Source organism: Anoplolepis gracilipes, chromosome 4, assembly GCF_047496725.1.
Source record: "Anoplolepis gracilipes chromosome 4, ASM4749672v1, whole genome shotgun sequence".
NCBI classification, from domain to species: Eukaryota; Metazoa; Arthropoda; class Insecta; order Hymenoptera; family Formicidae; genus Anoplolepis; species Anoplolepis gracilipes.
This window is the reverse complement of record NC_132973.1, coordinates 15,899,930-15,922,197: the sequence shown is the minus strand read 5'-3', so window position 1 is coordinate 15,922,197 and position 22,268 is coordinate 15,899,930. Positions and strand designations below refer to the sequence as shown.

Genomic DNA, 22,268 nt, shown 5'->3' with positions numbered 1-22,268 from the left:
AATATTACATTGAAACTTGCAATGTTACAACATTCCTGTAATGTAACTGGAAGTTTCGGTGTATGAGTTGCAACTGGCCGGTTAAATTAGAAGTAATTTATTTTTTATTGCCTATTTGAAGCACAAAATCGAAATTTCTTATAACTTAAATATATATATATAATTTATATATGTATTTGAAATAAATATAAATCTTCTAATAAACCTTTCTAAATATTTAATAATGAGATGACAAAAAGACATCTGAAAAAAGTTTCAAAGATAACGAAAAGATGTCTAAAAAGAAATACTAAATTGACGATAATAAATTGAATGACTTGGTGCTGTCTGAGTCATTAATATATATATATATATATATATATATATATATATATATATATTAATGACTCAGACAGCACCAAGTCATTCAATTTATTATCGTCATTTTAGTATTTCTTTTTAGACATCTTTTCGTTATCTTTGAAACTTTTTTCAGATGTCTTTTTGTCATACATATATATATATATATATATATATATATATATATATATATATATATATACACATATGTACTAATAACATACTTACGACATTCTGTAGATATACTTAAGGATATTCTCAGTACTGAGAAGCAGGAAAATAGGACATAGAAGCATTCTTAGTACATATTCAGTATATCGTAGTACGTATTTCGAATGTTCTTAAAATATACGCGCAATATACTGTTATGATATTTTCAGAACATTCTCAGAATCTATATGTGCGTGTGGGTTATTATTTGATACGAATGAAAAGATTATATCAGATATTTTATAAAAAGTAAATAAAATCTAATTAAAAAATAAAATCAAACAAGAAAACAGGTTGTTGTGTGCCTGATTGTCATAGCACATCAGAAAAAGGATTTATTATGAAACGTTTTTCTCGTGATCCAACAAAAAGATCTTTATGGGCAGTATGCATTGATAAACAACATTAGACTCGGACTAATTATTCATACATATGTGAAATAAAAAATGATATATATAATATATATATATATATATATATATATATATATATATATATATATTAATTAAAAAATAAAAATTTTATTAAATTTTTAATTTTATAAAATTTTATTATATTTAATATTTAATTTTCATTATTTCAACATTTTTTATAAAAGTTATTAGTTTCATACAAAATAGCAGATGTTTTCCTTGAGTGACTTTAAACTCATCCAAAATGTTAGTTTAATAACTTCTGAAGCAAAATGAAGGACGTGTTCTAGACTTTCCCTTGAGAGTCTCTAAGTAAAATTAGTTGATTTTCTCATATGTTATCATAGCTTATAATCTGTAGAAAAAACAAAATAATAGGCTTAAAACTAGATAATGCACAAAAACTTTTGTGTTTAATTGGCTTACCGATATTTTATCGTAAAAAACTCGATAATTTCGAAACGGCTACCCCAAGCAATAAATAAAATTATAGTATATTGAAAAATAGAGCTATCAGAATAGACATTAAAAATAGGTTTTTTTAATTCAAGGTGACCTTGTCAACGTTCTGACCTTAATAACATCACCTCTGATCAAACTCATACTGCCATTAAATACGTCTTTTTAAGTCTTATAACTTTTGAAATACTTTTCAAAATACTTTCTTGAAAACATATTTTTCAAAATATTAGAGATTTGGTATTATAAGAGATTTGGTAAATTCTATACAATTTAAAGACAAAAATGTTTAAAAAAAAAATTATTTAGTTTGTAAGAAAAAAAAGATAAATATATTAATTTGATTTTGATGTACACGTGTCAAGGTCATGTAAAGATTTATCTAGTTTTTTAAATGATCAAGCGACGTAGTAACGTTGTGACGTCAAAACAAAAAATCTAGACGTTCCGAACATTGAGAGTCACTGCATAGATGTCGTGACGCTACCGAAGCTTATTCTAGAATTTTATGTATAATAAATTTTCGATTAAAATATATCAGAAATTAAAGCTGTAATCTAGCGACACTTCTCATACAATGTGAATGAAAGCTTTCGATTATGATTGTCAATAGTTCGAACAAGATTGCTGCAGTCAATCCTGAGCTATGATAAGCGTAACCAGAATTTATGACATTTTCTCTCTTTCTTAATTCTGTAAAGCCTAAGAAAGAAATAGATGATCTTTTTCTCTCTTTCTTACCTGTGCTATTTCCTATTCTTATTTCCTATTGCCTGGCATTGTGTGATAGGCTTTACTTTCAGACTCACATACACATATAAAACGATTTTATTCCCTAAGACGCATTTGCAACGTTTATGTAAACACGATTCGTTGGTATTGCAAATATATCTTAATTTTGTGTATATATCCATAGATTCCAAATTTGGGGCTCAGTAGCATACGCACAAGCGCTAACGCATACACCTCTTTTTTCTTCTTTTATATAGCACTGATTCAAATTTGAATTATGCTTAGAGCATATATAGCTGGAAAAGGAATTTGTTTCTCATATATCGAAAGTGTATCCAAGATTTGTGTGAGAGAGAAAAGTATAGATTTCTATTCGTTTTCTGTACGCATGCGTTGAAATTGACAGACACTATGTTTACTATGTTATAAGTTAACATGAATAAACATTTAATTAAAATCACTTTATATGTTTAATTGTGTATATAAATATTTATTATTAATTTTTATATAGTTGTATTCCAATATAATATAATTTTGAATAAGTTATTGTTCATTACAATTGATATATTAACAGTTATATATACATGTATATATAAGCTGTTAACATATCAACTCAGGAACATATGTATGCTCTAAAGAATTATGCTGTCACAGAACCATTTATAATATTTTTTGAGCTTGGTTTTTTTTTCCATTGACGTATATATATCTGAACAGAACGTAAAGTCAATTTTTAGGCAAGAGAACTGACATTGACGGGACGGGAGATATATCGGCCATATTGTCTGGCGATATTTTGACTCTATTCATTTTGACTCTATTTGAAATTTGAAATATGTGTGATATCATTTCTACTTCTAGTGCATAAGAATAGGATTTTATGTAAAAGTTAATTAAATGATTGTACACAATTGGAACTAATTTGATTATTTTGAAAGAAATGTGTATGTGTGTATACAAGATATCCCTTACCGTATCATCTGTTAATAGTGGATTCCTGAGGTTATTTGAAGATGAAAATCCTAATACCAAAATGTCGAGGCTATAATAGTTTTCAAATAGTAAGAGTTTGAAGTTGACCAATTAGTATGACAAAACTTCGCGCGCTTAAACACGTCGCATATTGAAAATGTTCCCACGCTTAATTTAATTATGGATATTGAAATATTAATAATTTATGTATTTAATTTATTGTTAAGTTATTGTTATGCAGTAATTTATTGTTATTAAAATAATTTTATAAACTTATCTCCTTCACGTGCGGATAATAAATTTCGTACAAAATTTCAAAAAGTGGACTGATCTGACCGTAGCGTTCAAAACGGAGAGAACAATAGATCAACATGAACAGCGTATACTTCAGACAGAACAAAAACATTGGTACTCTGTAATTGAACGTATCTTACTAGTCGTGAAATTCCTAGCTAAACAGAATTTAGCGTAGATCTTCGAATAAACTGTTTGAACCGGATAATAGCAATTTCTTGAAAGCTATAGAAATGATCTCCCAGTTCGATCCGGTAATGTCAGAACATATTCTCAGAATACAGCGGAGAGAAAACAACGAAATTATGCCTACGTATTTAGGTAATATCATCCAGAACGAAATAATTTCTCTCGTTGCAGATAAAATACGATCGACAATAGTGGATAACGTGAGACAGGCAAAGTATTTTTCTGTGATTCTCGATTGCACGCCAGACGTTAGAACAAATTACCGTGATAATTCGCTTCATAGTTCTAAACGTGGACACAAGAACGTGCGACTATAACGAACACTTCCTTGGATTTTATCCTATTAACGATTCCACCGGAAAAGGTTTAACAACATTTCTTCTTAAAATTCTTGAAGATAATAATTTGAACATTCAAGATTTACGTGCTCAAAGTTATGATAACGGCGCAAATATGCGTGAAAAATATCGTGGTGTACAAAAAAAAGTTCTAGACATAAATCCCCGGGCATTTTCCATTCCTTGCGCTGCTCATAGCTTAAATCTAGTTGTTAGTGATGCAGCTAAAGTAAATCTCGAAACCGTGAATTTTTTCAGTACAGTTCAAGCACTTTATAATTTTTTCTCAGGCTCGACTAAGATGGGATGTTTTAAAACAGCACTTAACAAAATTGACGCTGAAGTTAGTCTCAGAGACAAGATGGGAAAGCAGAATCGAAGCCATATAGCCATTACGATATGAGTTAGGCGAGATATATGACGCTTTAATAAAACTGACGAACAGTGAAATGAATATCCAAATTCGTCATGAAGCATAGTGTTTAGCACAAAAACTTTGCAGTTTTAAATTCGTGTGCTCAACCGTCATATGGTACGAGATTCTTTCAAAAGTAAATATTATCAGTAAAATGCTTCAAGATCCCGAAATAAATATTTCTTCATCAGCAGAAATTCTGAAAGATCTTGTAACCACTTTAACAGATAAACGATCTGATGAAGAATTTGAAGACTTTGTTACGCGTGCTAAAGAATTGGCTCAAATTATTGAAGCTGATGAAGACTTCCCAAATCCAATAAGAATACATCCGAAGAAGAAAACAAAACAGTTCAATTATGAACACAGAGATGAAACAATTACAAACCCTAAAAGTAACTTTAAAATAAATTTTTATTTTTGTATTTTAGACACAACAATAAGCTCTTTAAACGAACGTTTCGAGTTGTTGAAACAACACAACGAAACTTTTGATTTTTTGCGCCATAGTTCGTCTCTTAAAAAAATGAATAAGGAATACATTTTGAAGCAGTGTATAAATCTACAAGCAAAACTATCAAACAAAAACGAAACTAGAACAGAAAGCGATATCGATGGCGTCGAGTTATATGATGAAATTTGTATCTTGAAACAAATGCTTACGTCCGATATGAATTCAAATGCAATGCTAAATTATTTATTGAAAAATAATTTGCCACAAGTGTTTTCAAATCTTTACGTAAGTTTACGAATATTGTTAACTTTGCCAGTCACTGTAGCTTCAAGTGAACGATCGTTTTCAAAACTTAAATTAATAAAAAATTATTGGCGTTCGACTATGTCTCAAGAAAGGTTAACGAATTTAGCAACAACTTCGATCGAACATGAAATCGCGAACAAATTAGAAACATCAAAGCTTATCAAAGAATTTGCTAAAGTAAAAGCAAGACGTGCGCGTTTTATATAGAGCTTTATATGTATTTATATTTTTTAAAATTATATATATATATTTGTATTAATTTAACAATAAGTACAATTAGTGCAATGTTTATTAAGGCATTCCAATTTTAAAATTGTTTTTGTATTAATATATCAATTTAAGTTCAATTAGTGCAATGTTTTTTAAGGTATATAAACATTTTATAACTGTTTTTGTATTAATATATTATATATTAATATTTAATGTTCGCTCCCTAATAAATAAAATAACAATTAAAATTTTGCTCTACATTATTTTATTTTTGAAAAACGCTTTTGCTGTCAATTATAAAAGGGCGGCGGCGGGACACTTTGCGCCGGGCGCAACAAGCCCTTGAAACGGCCCTGTATATATATATATATATATATATATATATATATATATATAATATGTAGTATTTTGAGATGTATTATAGTATTTTAAACTTATGTTATATTTAGTTAACTTTTGTTTATAACTCTTTAATAAACGAGCGACGGCTAAAACCTTTTGAATGTTATTCAGCGTTACTTGAATTTACTCAGCACAATGACTTTGATAACATATGTTAAGGACAAAATCATTGAGTCATTGATCTGGATTCGTTAATGTCAATATTTATGGAAAATACATATAATAGTTGTCTTCAAAAAAAATTTAAATTTGCAACGAGATTTTTTCTTTAAGATAACTATAAGTTTTTTATACCAGTTGATTCTTTTCATTGTTCTATGCATAGAAATATTAAAATGAGATAATAAAAGTGTGCGATCATGACACAATGAGTTGTGTGGCTGCTCTCTGTACTGAAGAAACCAGGTTTCCAAATCTGATAAGAAACTTCGAATTTATTCGATTGCCATCTTTCAAAAAACAATGGCAAAATCACCGAGAATATCACGCAAATCCGTCTAATTTAGACCGTTTGGAACCGGCATTAAAACCATAGATCCCATAATAGCTGCAGAAAGACACACTGCAGATGTAGAAGGATCATCATAGTTACCATAATTATCATAGAACCAACAACTTACCTAACGGAACAAACCTTTTCAAGAAAGCATTACTACACCCTCAGAATAAAAGGATGTAATAATGTAGGCTAAAACTCGATTCAGACTGTAGAGCTTTAATAATAATAATAGTAATAATAAGATAATAAAAAATAAATATTTTAGGAGATATTTCATAGTTTATGCATAGTTGATTCTTTTTTTACTAGTCTCAGGAATATTACGCCTGTTAACATCTACAATATGAAGATCTCTTAACAGAAACTCCATGTAGTTCTACCATGTACAATGTATTCAAGAGCTAACTGAAACGATTATAGTTGATAATCAAATTCAATTTTTGATTAAATGAAATTCATGGCTTAATTAGACAGAATGCCTACTTTTAGCGAGATAATTATGTTTATAGATGAGGCAGCATTTGATTGATAAAAATGACATTATGAATTTCATAATACACATTAATGGATAAAAGGAAACCCTCCTCCAATTGTTTAAAAAAAAAACATCAACAACAATGTAGTTGTTTGGTTTAGGAAGAAATCATTAATAATACACTTGTTGGACCATATTTCTTTGAAGACAGATTAAATGGAAGCCAAATTTACATTGAATTTCTTAGAAATGAATTAGCTCAACTTCTTTGAAAATGCATCTTTGAGTATTTGACGTAATATGTGATTTATGCACGATAATGCACCTGCACATCATAATCAAATTGCAACAAGAATTGGGACACAAATTCGAGCAATAGAATAGATGAGTCGTGGAAGATTTGTTAAGTCAGCCAACTTCAGTCCGTGCGATTTTTATCTTTGAGGTCATTTCAAATCCTTAATTTATGAACGATCAGTTAATAACATCAATAAACGGCAAAAAATAACTAATGGATTTAAATATTAATATTAAACAAAATCCAGAAATATTTCAAAGAATTTAGGGCTTCTGAAGAAAGATTTAAAGCCTGCTGTAAGATGAAATAATTATACACCTGTTATATTAATAGACGTCTACGCGTCGAGGGATGAGGCGTGCGCAGGATTCCGTCGGTGGCGTGATTTCGGAGCGATATAAAAGAGGAGACATTTTTATTGTGAGCTCTCTTTTCCGTCGGCGAGCGATCCAAGCATCTTTTACTAGTATATCTTTCTCGAACCGTTTTTGTGAACTGTATGGGAGTTGGTGGTTTTCTTAATTATCGCTGCCGTATAATTATAATAAATTCAGTGAGATTAAAACATTAATTAAAACTATCTCGGTGATTTTTATCCTGACAAAATTTATCTATCCTTGTGTATCCACACGTGGCCTATCAAGGCGTATAAATATCTATCCTTCTGGAAAAGTGATAATCCTATCATCTTTCCTCATTAAATCCTTACAGAATTATTAAATTCAAAAGTGGGATCTGTGCCGATCGATTGTAGAGATCGATAATATTTGTTAGTGCTCTCAAGAGAAGAAAATCTTGTGAAAATGCAACGAGCAATTTTGGATGGAATATCGCTGGAGCAGCTGAAAGAGGAAGCGGCTCGATACCAATTAAATATTATTAATGATTGAGCACGCATGATTGATTCATTAATGACACATTTTGAGAAGAATAGCCCGGCGGCGGATTTTCAAAAAGAGAATCTTTCCGGAGCATCGACACGGGAGACTCGCTATTCGACGGCAGGTGAAGATGATGCCACCCGTCGGATGACGTCTGCCCTGGATAAATTGACGACTTCTACAAATACTACTTCGCAAATGCGACAGCAACAGCAGGTCTTCCAAAATATGGCTCAATTATTAAAATATTAAATAAATTACACCTAAACGGATCGGGTTCTACCCACGAAAGAAATCCGGTATCCGTACGAGCAGGACAGACGAACCAGGAGGTGGAAATACCAAGGGCCTCACCGGCACTCAGTCACTCATCGCTTGCAACGTCACCGGTGCATGTCGTTAACCTATTAGCGTCTCAAATACCGGAGTTTAATGGATCTGAAGAAGATAATGTTAGATTATGGGTCCAGCGTGTCGACCGAGTATCTCGCATACATCAGGTACCAGAAACGTTACGCTCCTCGCCGCAACAAGTAAATTGGGCGGAATGGCGAGACGCTGATTTGACCATGGAACTGGCCCAATGTTGGAGTCATGGGAAGGTTTCCGTGACGCCTTTATCAAAAGATTTGATAGGGCAGTTCTGTTCCACGTTGCGATACAAAAAATAGAAGCCAGAAAATAGAATGCACACAAGGAAACATTCCAGACCTATGCAATGGACCGATTGGCTTTGATGTACAGCCTCGAGCTGTCGCAGAGAGATTCCATCCAAATGTTGATCTCTGGGATCGGAAGTCAATCGCTGAGGGCTATAGCTACTGCCCTGCGAGTTGAAACAGTTGATCAGTTTCTAGACGAAATGCACCGAATCTCTGCGATGTCGTCTGAAACTGATGGACGACGGCCTAATGGAGGAAGGACGAACACGAAGGACCACACGAAGGACCAACGGTGTGAAAGTTGCGGAAACATGAGTCATCGACATGAGCAAAAAACTGCCGGAAGCGGAGATTCGCCTGCGTGTACTGCAAGGAGCCGGGGCATTATCGGTTCAGCTGCTCTAAATTGAAAGGAAGGAAGTTCCCGATATCATCCCAACCAGCGGCGGTAGCGGTATCGGCGGTGCAGCCGGCCCAGGAGTCTACCGAAGTCGTCGCATTGGTCAGCGAACCCGGAAACGCAAGATGGTTTTGAATTCATATTGGTAGTGATGGATGTATATACGAGATTTACGTGGCTTTTTCCAACTAAAACGACATCAACGAGAGAGGTCTGTGAAAATTTAAAATTTATATTCAATATATTTGGTACACCCGAAAATATCGTATCGAATAGAGGTACCGCGTTCACATCTCTAGATTTCGAAAAATTCGTTACTGGAAATAACATTGTTCATAATAAAGTAGCGGTCGCGGCCCCTTGGGCTAATGGCATGGTTGAACGCGTAAACAGATTTTTGAAAGCAATGCTCAGTAAATTGATAATTGACCCGCGAGATTGGAAAAGTCATCTCGATAAAGCGTTATACATAATAAATAACATCTACTATAGTTTGATAAAAACATCGCCGTCTAAACTTCTTTTCGGTTACCATCAAAGAAATCATTTTGATTCTTCACTCTCGGAGGCAATCAAAATGTTTGCGCAAATTGAAACGAATTTAGACACGGAACGCGACAAATTACGCGAAGTTGTGAAGTTAGCGACACAACAGGTGCAAAATTACAATAAGCAGCTGTATGACGCTAGACACAAAAAGCTCACGAAATACAAAGAGAATGACTTCGTGTTAGTGAGAGACAATCAGAGAAAACGAGGCTTCTTTTTCTTCTTAATTTAGGACTTTGTCCTGTAATACCCCAATCTCGTGCCTCGTCAGTTCTGCGACGTCGATGTCCAAGACTCGTGCCATCGTGTCGGCGGTCTTCCTGGAGGTCTCGTGGTGTTTGGCTTTCCCTCCTTTGCTATTCTAGCCAGCCTGTTTTCAGCCATTCTGTCAACATGATCCCTCCATGCTCTTCTTCGGCTCCTTGCTCACCTTACCACATCTTGTATGTTGCACTTTTGTCTTATATCATCATTCCTGACTCTGTCTCTCAGGGTGCAGCCTATTATCTGTCTTAAAGTCATCTTCATCTCTATTGTCCGTAACAAACACTTCGTTATTCTTGTTTCCCCTCGCGTCTCAATAGCATATGTCATAATCGGTCTTATACACGTTTTGTATATTTGCACTTTACTATTGATGCTCATATGCTTATTTCTCTAGATCAGAACCCGCAGGAGTCCCGAGACAATTGCAGCCTTAGTTGTCTGCGCTCTTACTTCACCTTTGAAGTCTTTATTGCTAGTGATTGTAGCTCCCAGATAATCGAACGCCATGACTTGTTCCACGCTTCTGTTATATGCAGCTAATTTACATCTCCTTGGTTTTCTAGATATTGTGAGAGATTTTGTTTTTTCTATAAAAATGCTCATATTTAGTCTTTCTGCTGCCTTCTCAAATTTATATAAGAGTTTTTGTAGGTTGTCTTCATCTTCCGATATTATCACAGCGTCATCAGCATAGCAAACTATTTTGATCTCACTTCTTTCCATTGAATACCCCCTGCCAGCTGTTTTGACCTCCTCGACGATTTCGTCCATGATGGTACTGAACAGGATCGGACTGAGGCTATCTCCTTGCCTTATACCTACTGCCACAGGGATCTTGTTCGTCATTTTATTGCCCGTCTTTATGTATGTGTTATTGCCCGTGTTGAGCTGTTCGATAATTGCTATATTATATTCGAGCTTAATTTCCGCTTCTTTAGCAGGTCCAGCACGTCGTTGAGCCTTACTCTATCAAAGGCCTGCGTAAGATCTACAAAGCACATATAAGCACTTTTGTTATATTCAATGACCTTTTCTATTATCTGCTGTAATATAAATATAGCGTCTGTTGTGAACCTATTCCTTCTAAATCCTTGCTGTTCCTCTGCAAACCTAGTCTTCTCTATTTCATCCGATATTATTTTAGTCAGCAACTTCGCTGTTGTGCTGAGGAGGCTAATCCCTCTGTAATTTTTTGGATTAGTCTTTTCCCCTTTTTTGAATATGGGAATGGTTATACTCTCCTTCCAATCCTGAGGTATTTCTTTCCGGGTTAGAATTTTACTGAATTCTATAGTTCCTCCAGCAGCGCACTTCCGTCATACTTTAGCAACTCATTTGCGATGTTATCGGACCCAGGAAATTTCCGATTCTTCAATTTCTGCATTGCCGTTTCTATGCTGTCCTTGGAGATCTGCCAGCTGTCTAGTGGAATGTATACCGCATTCGACGCACCTATCGTCTGTTGTGATGTTAGTTGCATATTGCTGCACAGGTTCCGAAAATACTCTTCCCACTCTTCCATTGTTATCGTGGTAATCTGTACGTATTCATTAACAGCTCTCCTATGGTTCCGCAATGTATTCCATATTTTCTTCTGACCCCCGTATAGATCGTGCTCCATATCCGTTGAAAACTTTTCCCAGAACTGATGTTTTATTCCCCTTATTTCCTCATTCACTCTGTTTCTTGTTATTTTATAACTGTCATAATCGATGGTACCACTTCTGTATTGGATATAGGATTTTCTTTTCTCGGCTGATAGCGCTTTTATCTCTTTTTTGAACCACGGTTTTGTTCTTCGTTTACTACTTTTGTTAATCCTCCTTTTTCCCAATGCTTCTTCTGCAGCTCCTATTATATTTAGGCGGAGCTTTTTCCATGCTGTCTGCACATCATCCTCTTTTTGAATTTTGTCCCCGTCTATTTTTTGTTTTAACCTTTATTGATAGAGGTATTTTGTCAAATCATCAGAAAGGGATTCTAAGTTTCTCGATCGTTACCTGTTTGATCTTTTTTCCTCTCTGTATAGTCCCTCTCATCTTCATTAATATTAAATTGTGATCTGTTCCAGTGTTCGCAGAATTCAAGGTTCTCACATCCACTATCCTTGAAGGGTGTACATTTCTGTTCGTGATAATGTAGTCTATTATCGACTTGTGTCCTCTGGTGTTTTCGAACGTGTACTTGTGTTGTGGTTTATGTGGATAGTAGGTATTATTTATACGTAGTTCGTTTTGTGCGCATAAGTGTATCAGTTGTTCCCCGTTATCATTGATCGTGTCTTCATTGATTCTTGATGCCTCCCAGCACTTCGTTGTCAACCCTTGCGTTAAAATTGCCCAAGATCATGACTTCATCTTATCTAGATATGCTGTCCAGTATCGACTGCAGATCGTCGTAAAATTTATCTCTCTCTTTTTGCGGCTTGTTAATGTCCGGGGTATAGACGCTTATGACATGTGTTATCCTTGCCTTACATAATTGGAGTGTTGTTTGTAGTATCCTATCATTGAAGTATGTTATGTCCCTTATGTTGCTTTCGAGTTTATCGTGTATTAACAGGCCAACTCCTGAGGTTGCTCTCTTGTTTTTATCCTTTCTACTGTATATCAAGATGTAATCATCCAATTTGATGTTTCCCTTTCCTTTTTTTTTTGTTTCCGCTAGGGAGCATATGTCGATTTTGTGTTTCTTCAGTTCGATTATTATCTCTAAATCTTTGTTGTTAAATGATGTTATATTCCATGTTGCAATTCTGGTTTGTTTTAGTTTTCGTATTCATTTATTCTTTAGACCTGCCTTGTCGTTACCCTCACAATCCGTCCCATCCGAGGCTACACCTTTGGTTCTATGAACACTGGGTCTTTTTACTGCAAGCAGGTCGCTAGCCTCGCCTGCAAACCCTCCTCCTTTATCCGGGCTTGGGACCGGCGACGTTGACTGCTATCTCACCCGGCGAAAACGGAAAACGAGGCGAAAATCAGAAATTAAAACCGGTATATAAAGGACCTTACCGAGTAGCAAAGGTCTTAGATAAAAATCGTTAAGTTGTGCAGGATATTCCTGGGCATAATATATCTGCGAAACCGTATAACACTATCTTGTCACCAGATAGAATTAAACCATGGGTTAAACCGATTATCGATCATTCTAATACTTAAGCGCTTTTATTTAATATTCTATGTATTTGGTACTTTTTTGACATGTTTGTTTAAAAAAAAACGAAACAGAAATTTGTCTCTACCTAAATGACATTGACTTATAAAAATATTTTATGTATATGACTATATTGTAACATAAACAATTATTTATATCTTTAAAAAAAATGTAATAATCAAAACTTTAATGTATATATATACTGTAAATATTATTTAAACAAAAATGTAATAAGCGAAACTTTAATGTATGTATATATATATATATATATATATATATAGTATTTATATCTCACTGTAACATTCGAGACGAATGAGATGTCAGAGCGGCCGAACTGTAAGATGAAATAATTGTACACCCGTTATATTAATCGACGTCTGCGCGTCGAGGGATGAGGCGCGCGCAGGATTCCGGCGATGATGTGATTTCGGAGCAAGGATCGATATAAAAGAGGAGACATTTTTATTGTGAGCTCTCTTTTCCGTCGGCGAGCGATCCAAGCATCTTTTACCAGTATATCTTTATCGAACCGTTTTTGTGAACTGTATCGGAGTTGGTGGTTTTCTTAATTATCGCTACCATATAATTATAATAAATTCAGTGAGATTAAAACATTAATTAAAACTATCTCGGTGATTTTTATCCTGACAAAATTTATCTATCCTTATGTATCCACACGTGGCCTATCAAGGCGAATAAATATCTATTCTTCTGGAAAAGTAATAATCCTATCATCTTTCCTCATTAAATCCTTACACTGCATTCTTACAGATTATTTTAAACATCTACATATAGAACATCTCATAATATTATTACACACGTGCACACACACACACACACACACGCACGCACACATGCACGCACGCACACGCACGCACGCACGCACACAAATCAAGGGAATGCTAAATAAACTCCACGTGGTGCATTCTAGATAGTGTTAAAACAGCCTACAACTTTTATTTGACTTTAATTATGTTATAAAATTCATAAAAACAATCTCTTCTTTCAATTTTGACAAAAAGATTTGAAATCAAAACAAAACTCGCATTTCCAGACCTATGTTCATACCAATAACGCATTTTCGGATATATGTTCATACTAACGTTGTTTCTTGTTTTCGGGTTTTCTATCACCTCCGAGCCACAGTATAACCAGTAACGTCACTTAGTGAAAATAGCGTCTGAGAAATACTACAGCGCATGCGTTGCATTACTACCGACAAAATGGCGTCGAGACGGCGATAAGCGCGAGCCGATGATTTTACTTGATTTTATTATCAAGCTGAATTGCTCGAATCTCTCTATCTCTAACACTGAGAGTTGTAAGAGTAATATATAAAATGAAACGTGTAATTATTAGTGGTTTCATATGTGCAATGAGTGAGTGTAATGAGAACTCGGGAATAAATCATCAGCATTTAAGCTTTTTTCGTTTTCCACCTAATCCAGAAAGGTATTGATTGTTTGATAATTTCCTATACGTACATATATGTTATTGTTTCTAAAATTATAGTAATATTTAAAATTTTAGAGCAAAATTGTGGTTACAAGCATGTGGTATAAAGAAAGATATCTCACCAAAAAAGCTATACAATAATTATAGAGTTTGTTCAAAACATTTTGCTTCTCATATGTTCTTAAATGATTTAAGAAATCGGCTTCAGCTACATGCAATTCCAAATGTAATTATTAATATTACTAATGAAGAAGCTACTACACAGAATGAAATCAATAGTAAATAATTTTCTATTATTATATTTATGTTTGTTTCTTGATTATTCAATATATTATTACTACATACTAAATTTTAATAATATTTTATACGTAGTAGAAACTTCAACAGATAACAAATCTACGAAAAATATAGAAGCAAATGTAGTGGCCATGAGTTCGACAACTGACAATTTGACAGGTGTAGAATATTTATAAAAAAAATTGATTAATCTGGATTTTGTTAGATTTCTTTTGAAGATATTTTATTTTTATTTCTAATTTTAAATATTGATGTAAGCACAAATTCAACTGAAAATATTAATCCGTCAAATAATGATCATCAAACATCTAAAAATGATAAAGTTACTCAGACGGAATTAAAATTATCAAATTCTACTCCAAGGAAAATAGCTCTCAGAAGAAAATGTGATGCTGCAGAAAAAAGAGCAAAACGCGCAATATTGAAATATAATAAAGAAGAAAAGTCTATAGATGACATCACTTTCAACGATTTCCAAAAACTTCTTTACAAGTTTTATCTAAAACCGATAGCTGATTTTATGAAAGATCAAGCAGATAATCTGAGTAACAAAAAAATGGTAATAGATATACAAAACAATTTAAAATGTTTTGTTTAAATTTATATTTTAAAGGGCCCAAAGCATAGATTATTAAGTAATATTTTCATTTTACCATCAAAAAGAACACTTGAACGCACAATACAAGGACTTATAATTTCTCCAATTTTACATAATATTGTATTTGAAAGACTTAAGATTAAAACTGAAAATTTAGATTTATTAGATAAGTATTGTTGTATTAGTATTGATACAATGTCATTAAAAGCAAGTTTATTTTATATAATTAATAGAGATATGGTAATTGGATTTCATGATACAGGTTATACTAAAAGTTTCTTACCTGCATGTAATGCAGCGATAATCATGGTTAGAGGTCTGACAAATAAATTTAAGCAACCACTTGGTTATTTTTTTCTTAATTCAAGTATGGATGCTGATGAGTTACGAAATATTACTATTGAATGTGTTATGAGGCTTCAAAATATAAATTTAAGAGTTATTGCGGAAGTCACAGATATGGGAACAGATTATCAAAAGGCAGCTAAAAAATTAGATGTGACTGAAGAAACTCCTTACTACATTGTAAATAAGCAAAAAATATTTTACTTCTTTGATACACCACATCTTATTAAAACAGCTAAAAATAATTTATTAAATAATGTTATTAAGTCAGGAGATAAAATTATATCGTGGAAATATATAGAAAAATTATTTGAAATAGATACAAAAAACATAAACAGATTAGTACCTAAATTGGTTCAGGACACACACATTTATCCCAATAATTTTCAAAGGATGAAAGTGAAATATGCCGCTCAAGTCTTAAGTTTTTCTGTAGTTTCTGCTATTAATTCAATGATTTCACTTGGACAGTTGCCGGCATCTGTTAAAAATACATCAAAATATATTGAAAAATTAGATGCTGCTTTTGATATTTTCAATTCATCGTCTGTTAAAGGAAAGAAACCAAGCAGAAATGCGTTCGTAGCCTCAGAAAAACAAGTGGAATTATTAAAATCATTAAAAACATACTTCTGCAGCCTTGCAGTTTTCACATATGATGGCAAAGATATTACAAAAAAAGTTAATGTATTTAGATACTGGAATCAAAACATAAATAGTTTAAATCAAATGTGGGAATACTTAAAGGAGATTCGTTCAGAATTTAAATTTTTATTAACAAGGCGTAAGAATTTATTTTTATTATCAGTTATTATTTATTTTCTTTAGTTATTTATTTTATTATCAGTTAGTTTATTTTATAACTTTATATGGCGTATTTTAAATTATTTAACATTTATTAATATACAATTCTAATTAGTTATTATAATTTAATTATAATTAAATTAATCTTGTTATTTAATATATAATTATATGTTAAAGATAAATGAAAAATGTATAATTTTTATTTGATAAATATATTATTGAAAATGTCAATAAAAAGTGTTTCATCTTATATATATTAATTAATATTGTTTTTAGGTAACTGTTCCTGCCAAAATATTTAATACGATCTTGTTATTTATGAAGAACATAATTATTTTACTATATAATAACAAGACAAAAATAAATTAATATTTTCCATGGAACTAAGTACATCAGATTAAAAACAATATGACAAAATAAAATAAGTTTTATTCATTTCCAAAGAGGATAACAAAAAAAATTAAATCATTGATCAAAAATTTATATTATAAATTAACACACTATACACTTATATTTATTATATACTTATATATATACACTTATCTTTATTTGTAAATAATAAAAAATAAATAATCAAATGTACATCATTGTTTAGATAAATAAACTATATTCTTGTATAAATAAAATAAAAATTATAAAATTATGTTACCTGTTTATTATGAATAAAAATAATATATAATACATTATAATAAAATATATATATTTAATATTATTATTTATTAATTTCCTTTCTTACTTATTTTTATATGATTATTTGCGTCATTTTAATAGTATATTTGCAAATTTGCAATATTTATTTAAGAAAATATGAATTGCGATTACTTCAATAATATAAAATTAGTTGTCTTTCTTTTTCACAATTTAAATTTTAGCGCGCTAATGTTTAACATAAAAAAAATATAATATTTAATTCAACTAATTTTATATTATTGAAGTAATCGCAATTCATATTTTCTTAAATAAATATTGCAAATTTGCAAATATACTATTAAAATGACGCAAATAATCATATAAAAATAAGTAAGAAAGGAAATTAATAAATAATAATATTAAATATATATATTTTATTATAATGTATTATATATTATTTTTATTCATAATAAACAGGTAACATAATTTTATAATTTTTATTTTATTTATACAAGAATATAGTTTATTTATCTAAACAATGATGTACATTTGATTATTTATTTTTTATTATTTACAAATAAAGATAAGTGTATACATATAAGTATATAATAAATATAAGTGTATAGTGTGTTAATTTATAATATAAATTTTTGATCAATGATTTAATTTTTTTTGTTATCCTCTTTGGAAATGAATAAAACTTATTTTATTTTGTCATATTGTTTTTAATCTGATGTACTTAGTTCCATGGAAAATATTAATTTATTTTTGTCTTGTTATTATATAGTAAAATAATTATGTTCTTCATAAATAACAAGATCGTATTAAATATTTTGGCAGGAACAGTTACCTAAAAACAATATTAATTAATATATATAAGATGAAACACTTTTTATTGACATTTTCAATAATATATTTATCAAATAAAAATTATACATTTTTCATTTATCTTTAACATATAATTATATATTAAATAACAAGATTAATTTAATTATAATTAAATTATAATAACTAATTAGAATTGTATATTAATAAATGTTAAATAATTTAAAATACGCCATATAAAGTTATAAAATAAACTAACTGATAATAAAATAAATAACTAAAGAAAATAAATAATAACTGATAATAAAAATAAATTCTTACGCCTTGTTAATAAAAATTTAAATTCTGAACGAATCTCCTTTAAGTATTCCCACATTTGATTTAAACTATTTATGTTTTGATTCCAGTATCTAAATACATTAACTTTTTTTGTAATATCTTTGCCATCATATGTGAAAACTGCAAGGCTGCAGAAGTATGTTTTTAATGATTTTAATAATTCCACTTGTTTTTCTGAGGCTACGAACGCATTTCTGCTTGGTTTCTTTCCTTTAACAGACGATGAATTGAAAATATCAAAAGCAGCATCTAATTTTTCAATATATTTTGATGTATTTTTAACAGATGCCGGCAACTGTCCAAGTGAAATCATTGAATTAATAGCAGAAGCTACAGAAAAACTTAAGACTTGAGCGGCATATTTCACTTTCATCCTTTGAAAATTATTGGGATAAATGTGTGTGTCCTGAACCAATTTAGGTACTAATCTGTTTATGTTTTTTGTATCTATTTCAAATAATTTTTCTATATATTTCCACGATATAATTTTATCTCCTGACTTAATAACATTATTTAATAAATTATTTTTAGCTGTTTTAATAAGATGTGGTGTATCAAAGAAGTAAAATATTTTTTGCTTATTTACAATGTAGTAAGGAGTTTCTTCAGTCACATCTAATTTTTTAGCTGCCTTTTGATAATCTGTTCCCATATCTGTGACTTCCGCAATAACTCTTAAATTTATATTTTGAAGCCTCATAACACATTCAATAGTAATATTTCGTAACTCATCAGCATCCATACTTGAATTAAGAAAAAAATAACCAAGTGGTTGCTTAAATTTATTTGTCAGACCTCTAACCATGATTATCGCTGCATTACATGCAGGTAAGAAACTTTTAGTATAACCTGTATCATGAAATCCAATTACCATATCTCTATTAATTATATAAAATAAACTTGCTTTTAATGACATTGTATCAATACTAATACAACAATACTTATCTAATAAATCTAAATTTTCAGTTTTAATCTTAAGTCTTTCAAATACAATATTATGTAAAATTGGAGAAATTATAAGTCCTTGTATTGTGCGTTCAAGTGTTCTTTTTGATGGTAAAATGAAAATATTACTTAATAATCTATGCTTTGGGCCCTTTAAAATATAAATTTAAACAAAACATTTTAAATTGTTTTGTATATCTATTACCATTTTTTTGTTACTCAGATTATCTGCTTGATCTTTCATAAAATCAGCTATCGGTTTTAGATAAAACTTGTAAAGAAGTTTTTGGAAATCGCTGAAAGTGATGTCATCTATAGACTTTTCTTCTTTATTATATTTCAATATTGCGCGTTTTGCTCTTTTTTCTGCAGCATCACATTTTCTTCTGAGAGCTATTTTCCTTGGAGTAGAATTTGATAATTTTAATTCCGTCTGAGTAACTTTATCATTTTTAGATGTTTGATGATCATTATTTGACGGATTAATATTTTCAGTTGAATTTGTGCTTACATCAATATTTAAAATTAGAAATAAAAATAAAATATCTTCAAAAGAAATCTAACAAAATCCAGATTAATCAATTTTTTTTATAAATATTCTACACCTGTCAAATTGTCAGTTGTCGAACTCATGGCCACTACATTTGCTTCTATATTTTTCGTAGATTTGTTATCTGTTGAAGTTTCTACTACGTATAAAATATTATTAAAATTTAGTATGTAGTAATAATATATTGAATAATCAAGAAACAAACATAAATATAATAATAGAAAATTATTTACTATTGATTTCATTCTGTGTAGTAGCTTCTTCATTAGTAATATTAATAATTACATTTGGAATTGCATGTAGCTGAAGCCGATTTCTTAAATCATTTAAGAACATATGAGAAGCAAAATGTTTTGAACAAACTCTATAATTATTGTATAGCTTTTTTGGTGAGATATCTTTCTTTATACCACATGCTTGTAACCACAATTTTGCTCTAAAATTTTAAATATTACTATAATTTTAGAAACAATAACATATATGTACGTATAGGAAATTATCAAACAATCAATACCTTTCTGGATTAGGTGGAAAACGAAAAAAGCTTAAATGCTGATGATTTATTCCCGAGTTCTCATTACACTCACTCATTGCACATATGAAACCACTAATAATTACACGTTTCATTTTATATATTACTCTTACAACTCTCAGTGTTAGAGATAGAGAGATTCGAGCAATTCAGCTTGATAATAAAATCAAGTAAAATCATCGGCTCGCGCTTATCGCCGTCTCGACGCCATTTTGTCGGTAGTAATGCAACGCATGCGCTGTAGTATTTCTCAGACGCTATTTTCACTAAGTGACGCTACTGGTTATACTGTAATATTACATATTGTGGGGCTTAATACTCAGATCGCGCCATCTACGGGGCGTCGGGCGTAGGAAGTAGTATAAGAAAGAACTAGAGCTTAACGCACGTTATTGTACAGAACGATTAATAAAGAATATTCCTACAAATCAGAAGTGGGATTCGGCGGACGAAATCGTCGAGGAAAATAAGTCGTGACGCTTTGTGCTGCGACGGGAGAAACGGGATAAATCGTCGGTTTGGCTGACAGTTGGAGGTTAGAACGGCGGACGGAAGGGCCATTACGCATAAGGCAGATTTTGCTGGTGAGTGAATATGGATCCGAGCGAGTTAATGATTTGGCAACTTAAGAATATACTTAGGCGTAAGAAGTTGGCCGGATATGGTCGGAAGGCCGAGCTAATTCTACGCATGCAAGAACATGATCCCATAGGGGAGTGGATTAAAGAGGCATTCCAGGTCGAAGGGGCGAGTGAATTAGAAGCACATTCTGAAGAAGACGAGTGGGAGCATCGCGGGGTGCAGTAGAGAGCCTTAAGCATCGAGAGATAGAACTTTTACGGCGTGAACAAGACCTGATGGAACGAGAAGTAAACTTGTTGAGAAGAGAAAACGAGATGCTGCGGTCGTCACCTTCATCAAGTTTATCAGGAGAATCATCTCTCAATATTAAAAATATAGGCGAGTTGTTAACTGAATACAGCGGATCAGGAGCTGATTTCATACGATGGAAAACCCAGTTATTGTTATTGAAAAACACATGAATTAGATGAGAATGCCACTAGAATTCTCATTGGATCCAAACTAAAAGGAAAAGCTTTTAATTGGTACCATTCGAAGATAGGACCTCAATGCTTTCAACGATTTATTTGCGAAGTCTTTGCCAAACTGTTAAAATCCGGATGCGTTATTATATATATGAATAATATACTAGTGGCTACCGAAAGTATAGTTGAACATTTACAGATAATGCGATCTGTTATTAGCGTGTTGATTAGAAATAAGCTCGAATTGCGTTTTGATAAATGTATGTTTTTATGTACCGAAATAGATTATCTAGGATATCATCTAACAGCGAAAGGATTAAGTCCAACAAATAGCGGAATTGTCGCAATCCAAAATTTTCCAGAGCCTCAGACTGTTAGAGCAGTTCAAAATTTCATCGGGTTAGCATCATATTTCCGGAAATTTATACAAGGATTTTCAGTCATTGCTAAACCTCTTTATCAATTATTAAAGAAGGATGCGACTTTTAACTTCGGAAATTGTGAAAGAGATGCCTTCAAGATTTTGAAATCTAAACTTGTAAATGCTCCAGTATTATCTGTTTATGATACACGCACTTACACCGAACTCCATTGCGATGCTAGCTCTTTGGAGCTGTCCTTTTGCAAAGACAAAATAATAAAACTATGTATCCGGTTTTCTATTTTAGTAAGTGAACAACAGAGCCTGAATCTCGATACCACAGTTTTGTTTTGAAAACTCTCACAATCGTCTATGCTTTACGCAGATTTAAAGTTTATCTTCAAGGTATGTCATTTGTTGTGGTATCAGATTGCAGTGCGGTTACACAAACACTTGAGAAACGTGATCTTAACGCACGAATCGCCCGATGGAGCATTGAACTGCAAAGTTTTGATTTTCAAATAATACATCGACCAGGCACAAGTATGCGTCACGTAGATGCATTAAGCCGTTCATTTGAAATACTTGTAGTAGAAGACAACCCTTTCGAATGGAATTTAA

At 31.7% G+C, this 22,268-nt stretch overlaps 2 protein-coding genes across 4 annotated transcripts in view; one reads left to right on the top strand and one right to left on the bottom strand.

Annotated features, from left to right (window-relative positions):
* The window catches only part of LOC140664537 (uncharacterized), a 63,064-nt gene that overhangs the window by 26,776 nt on the left and 14,020 nt on the right, over positions 1-22,268 (bottom strand). The gene's annotated exons all lie outside the window — the stretch shown is intronic.
* Positions 14,095-18,566, top strand: LOC140664451 (uncharacterized). Its single transcript, XM_072889573.1, has 5 exons — positions 14,095-14,372; positions 14,451-14,653; positions 14,748-14,831; positions 14,891-15,217; positions 18,499-18,566. The coding sequence occupies exons 1-5, from the start codon at positions 14,260-14,262 to the stop codon at positions 18,564-18,566; spliced, it is 795 nt and encodes a 264-aa protein (XP_072745674.1). The 5' UTR covers positions 14,095-14,259.

Bases quoted from the DNA above. Each gene is read 5' to 3' on its own strand.
- LOC140664451 (XM_072889573.1), top strand. From the start codon at position 14,260: ATGAAACGTGTAATTATTAGTGGTTTCATATGTGCAATGAGTGAGTGT. The intron at 14,654-14,747 runs GTAAATAATTTT...TTTTATACGTAG, and splicing joins TACACAGAATGAAATCAATA to TAGAAACTTCAACAGATAAC. The intron at 15,218-18,498 runs GTAACAAAAAAA...TATTTTTAACAG, and splicing joins AGATCAAGCAGATAATCTGA to ATGCCGGCAACTGTCCAAGT.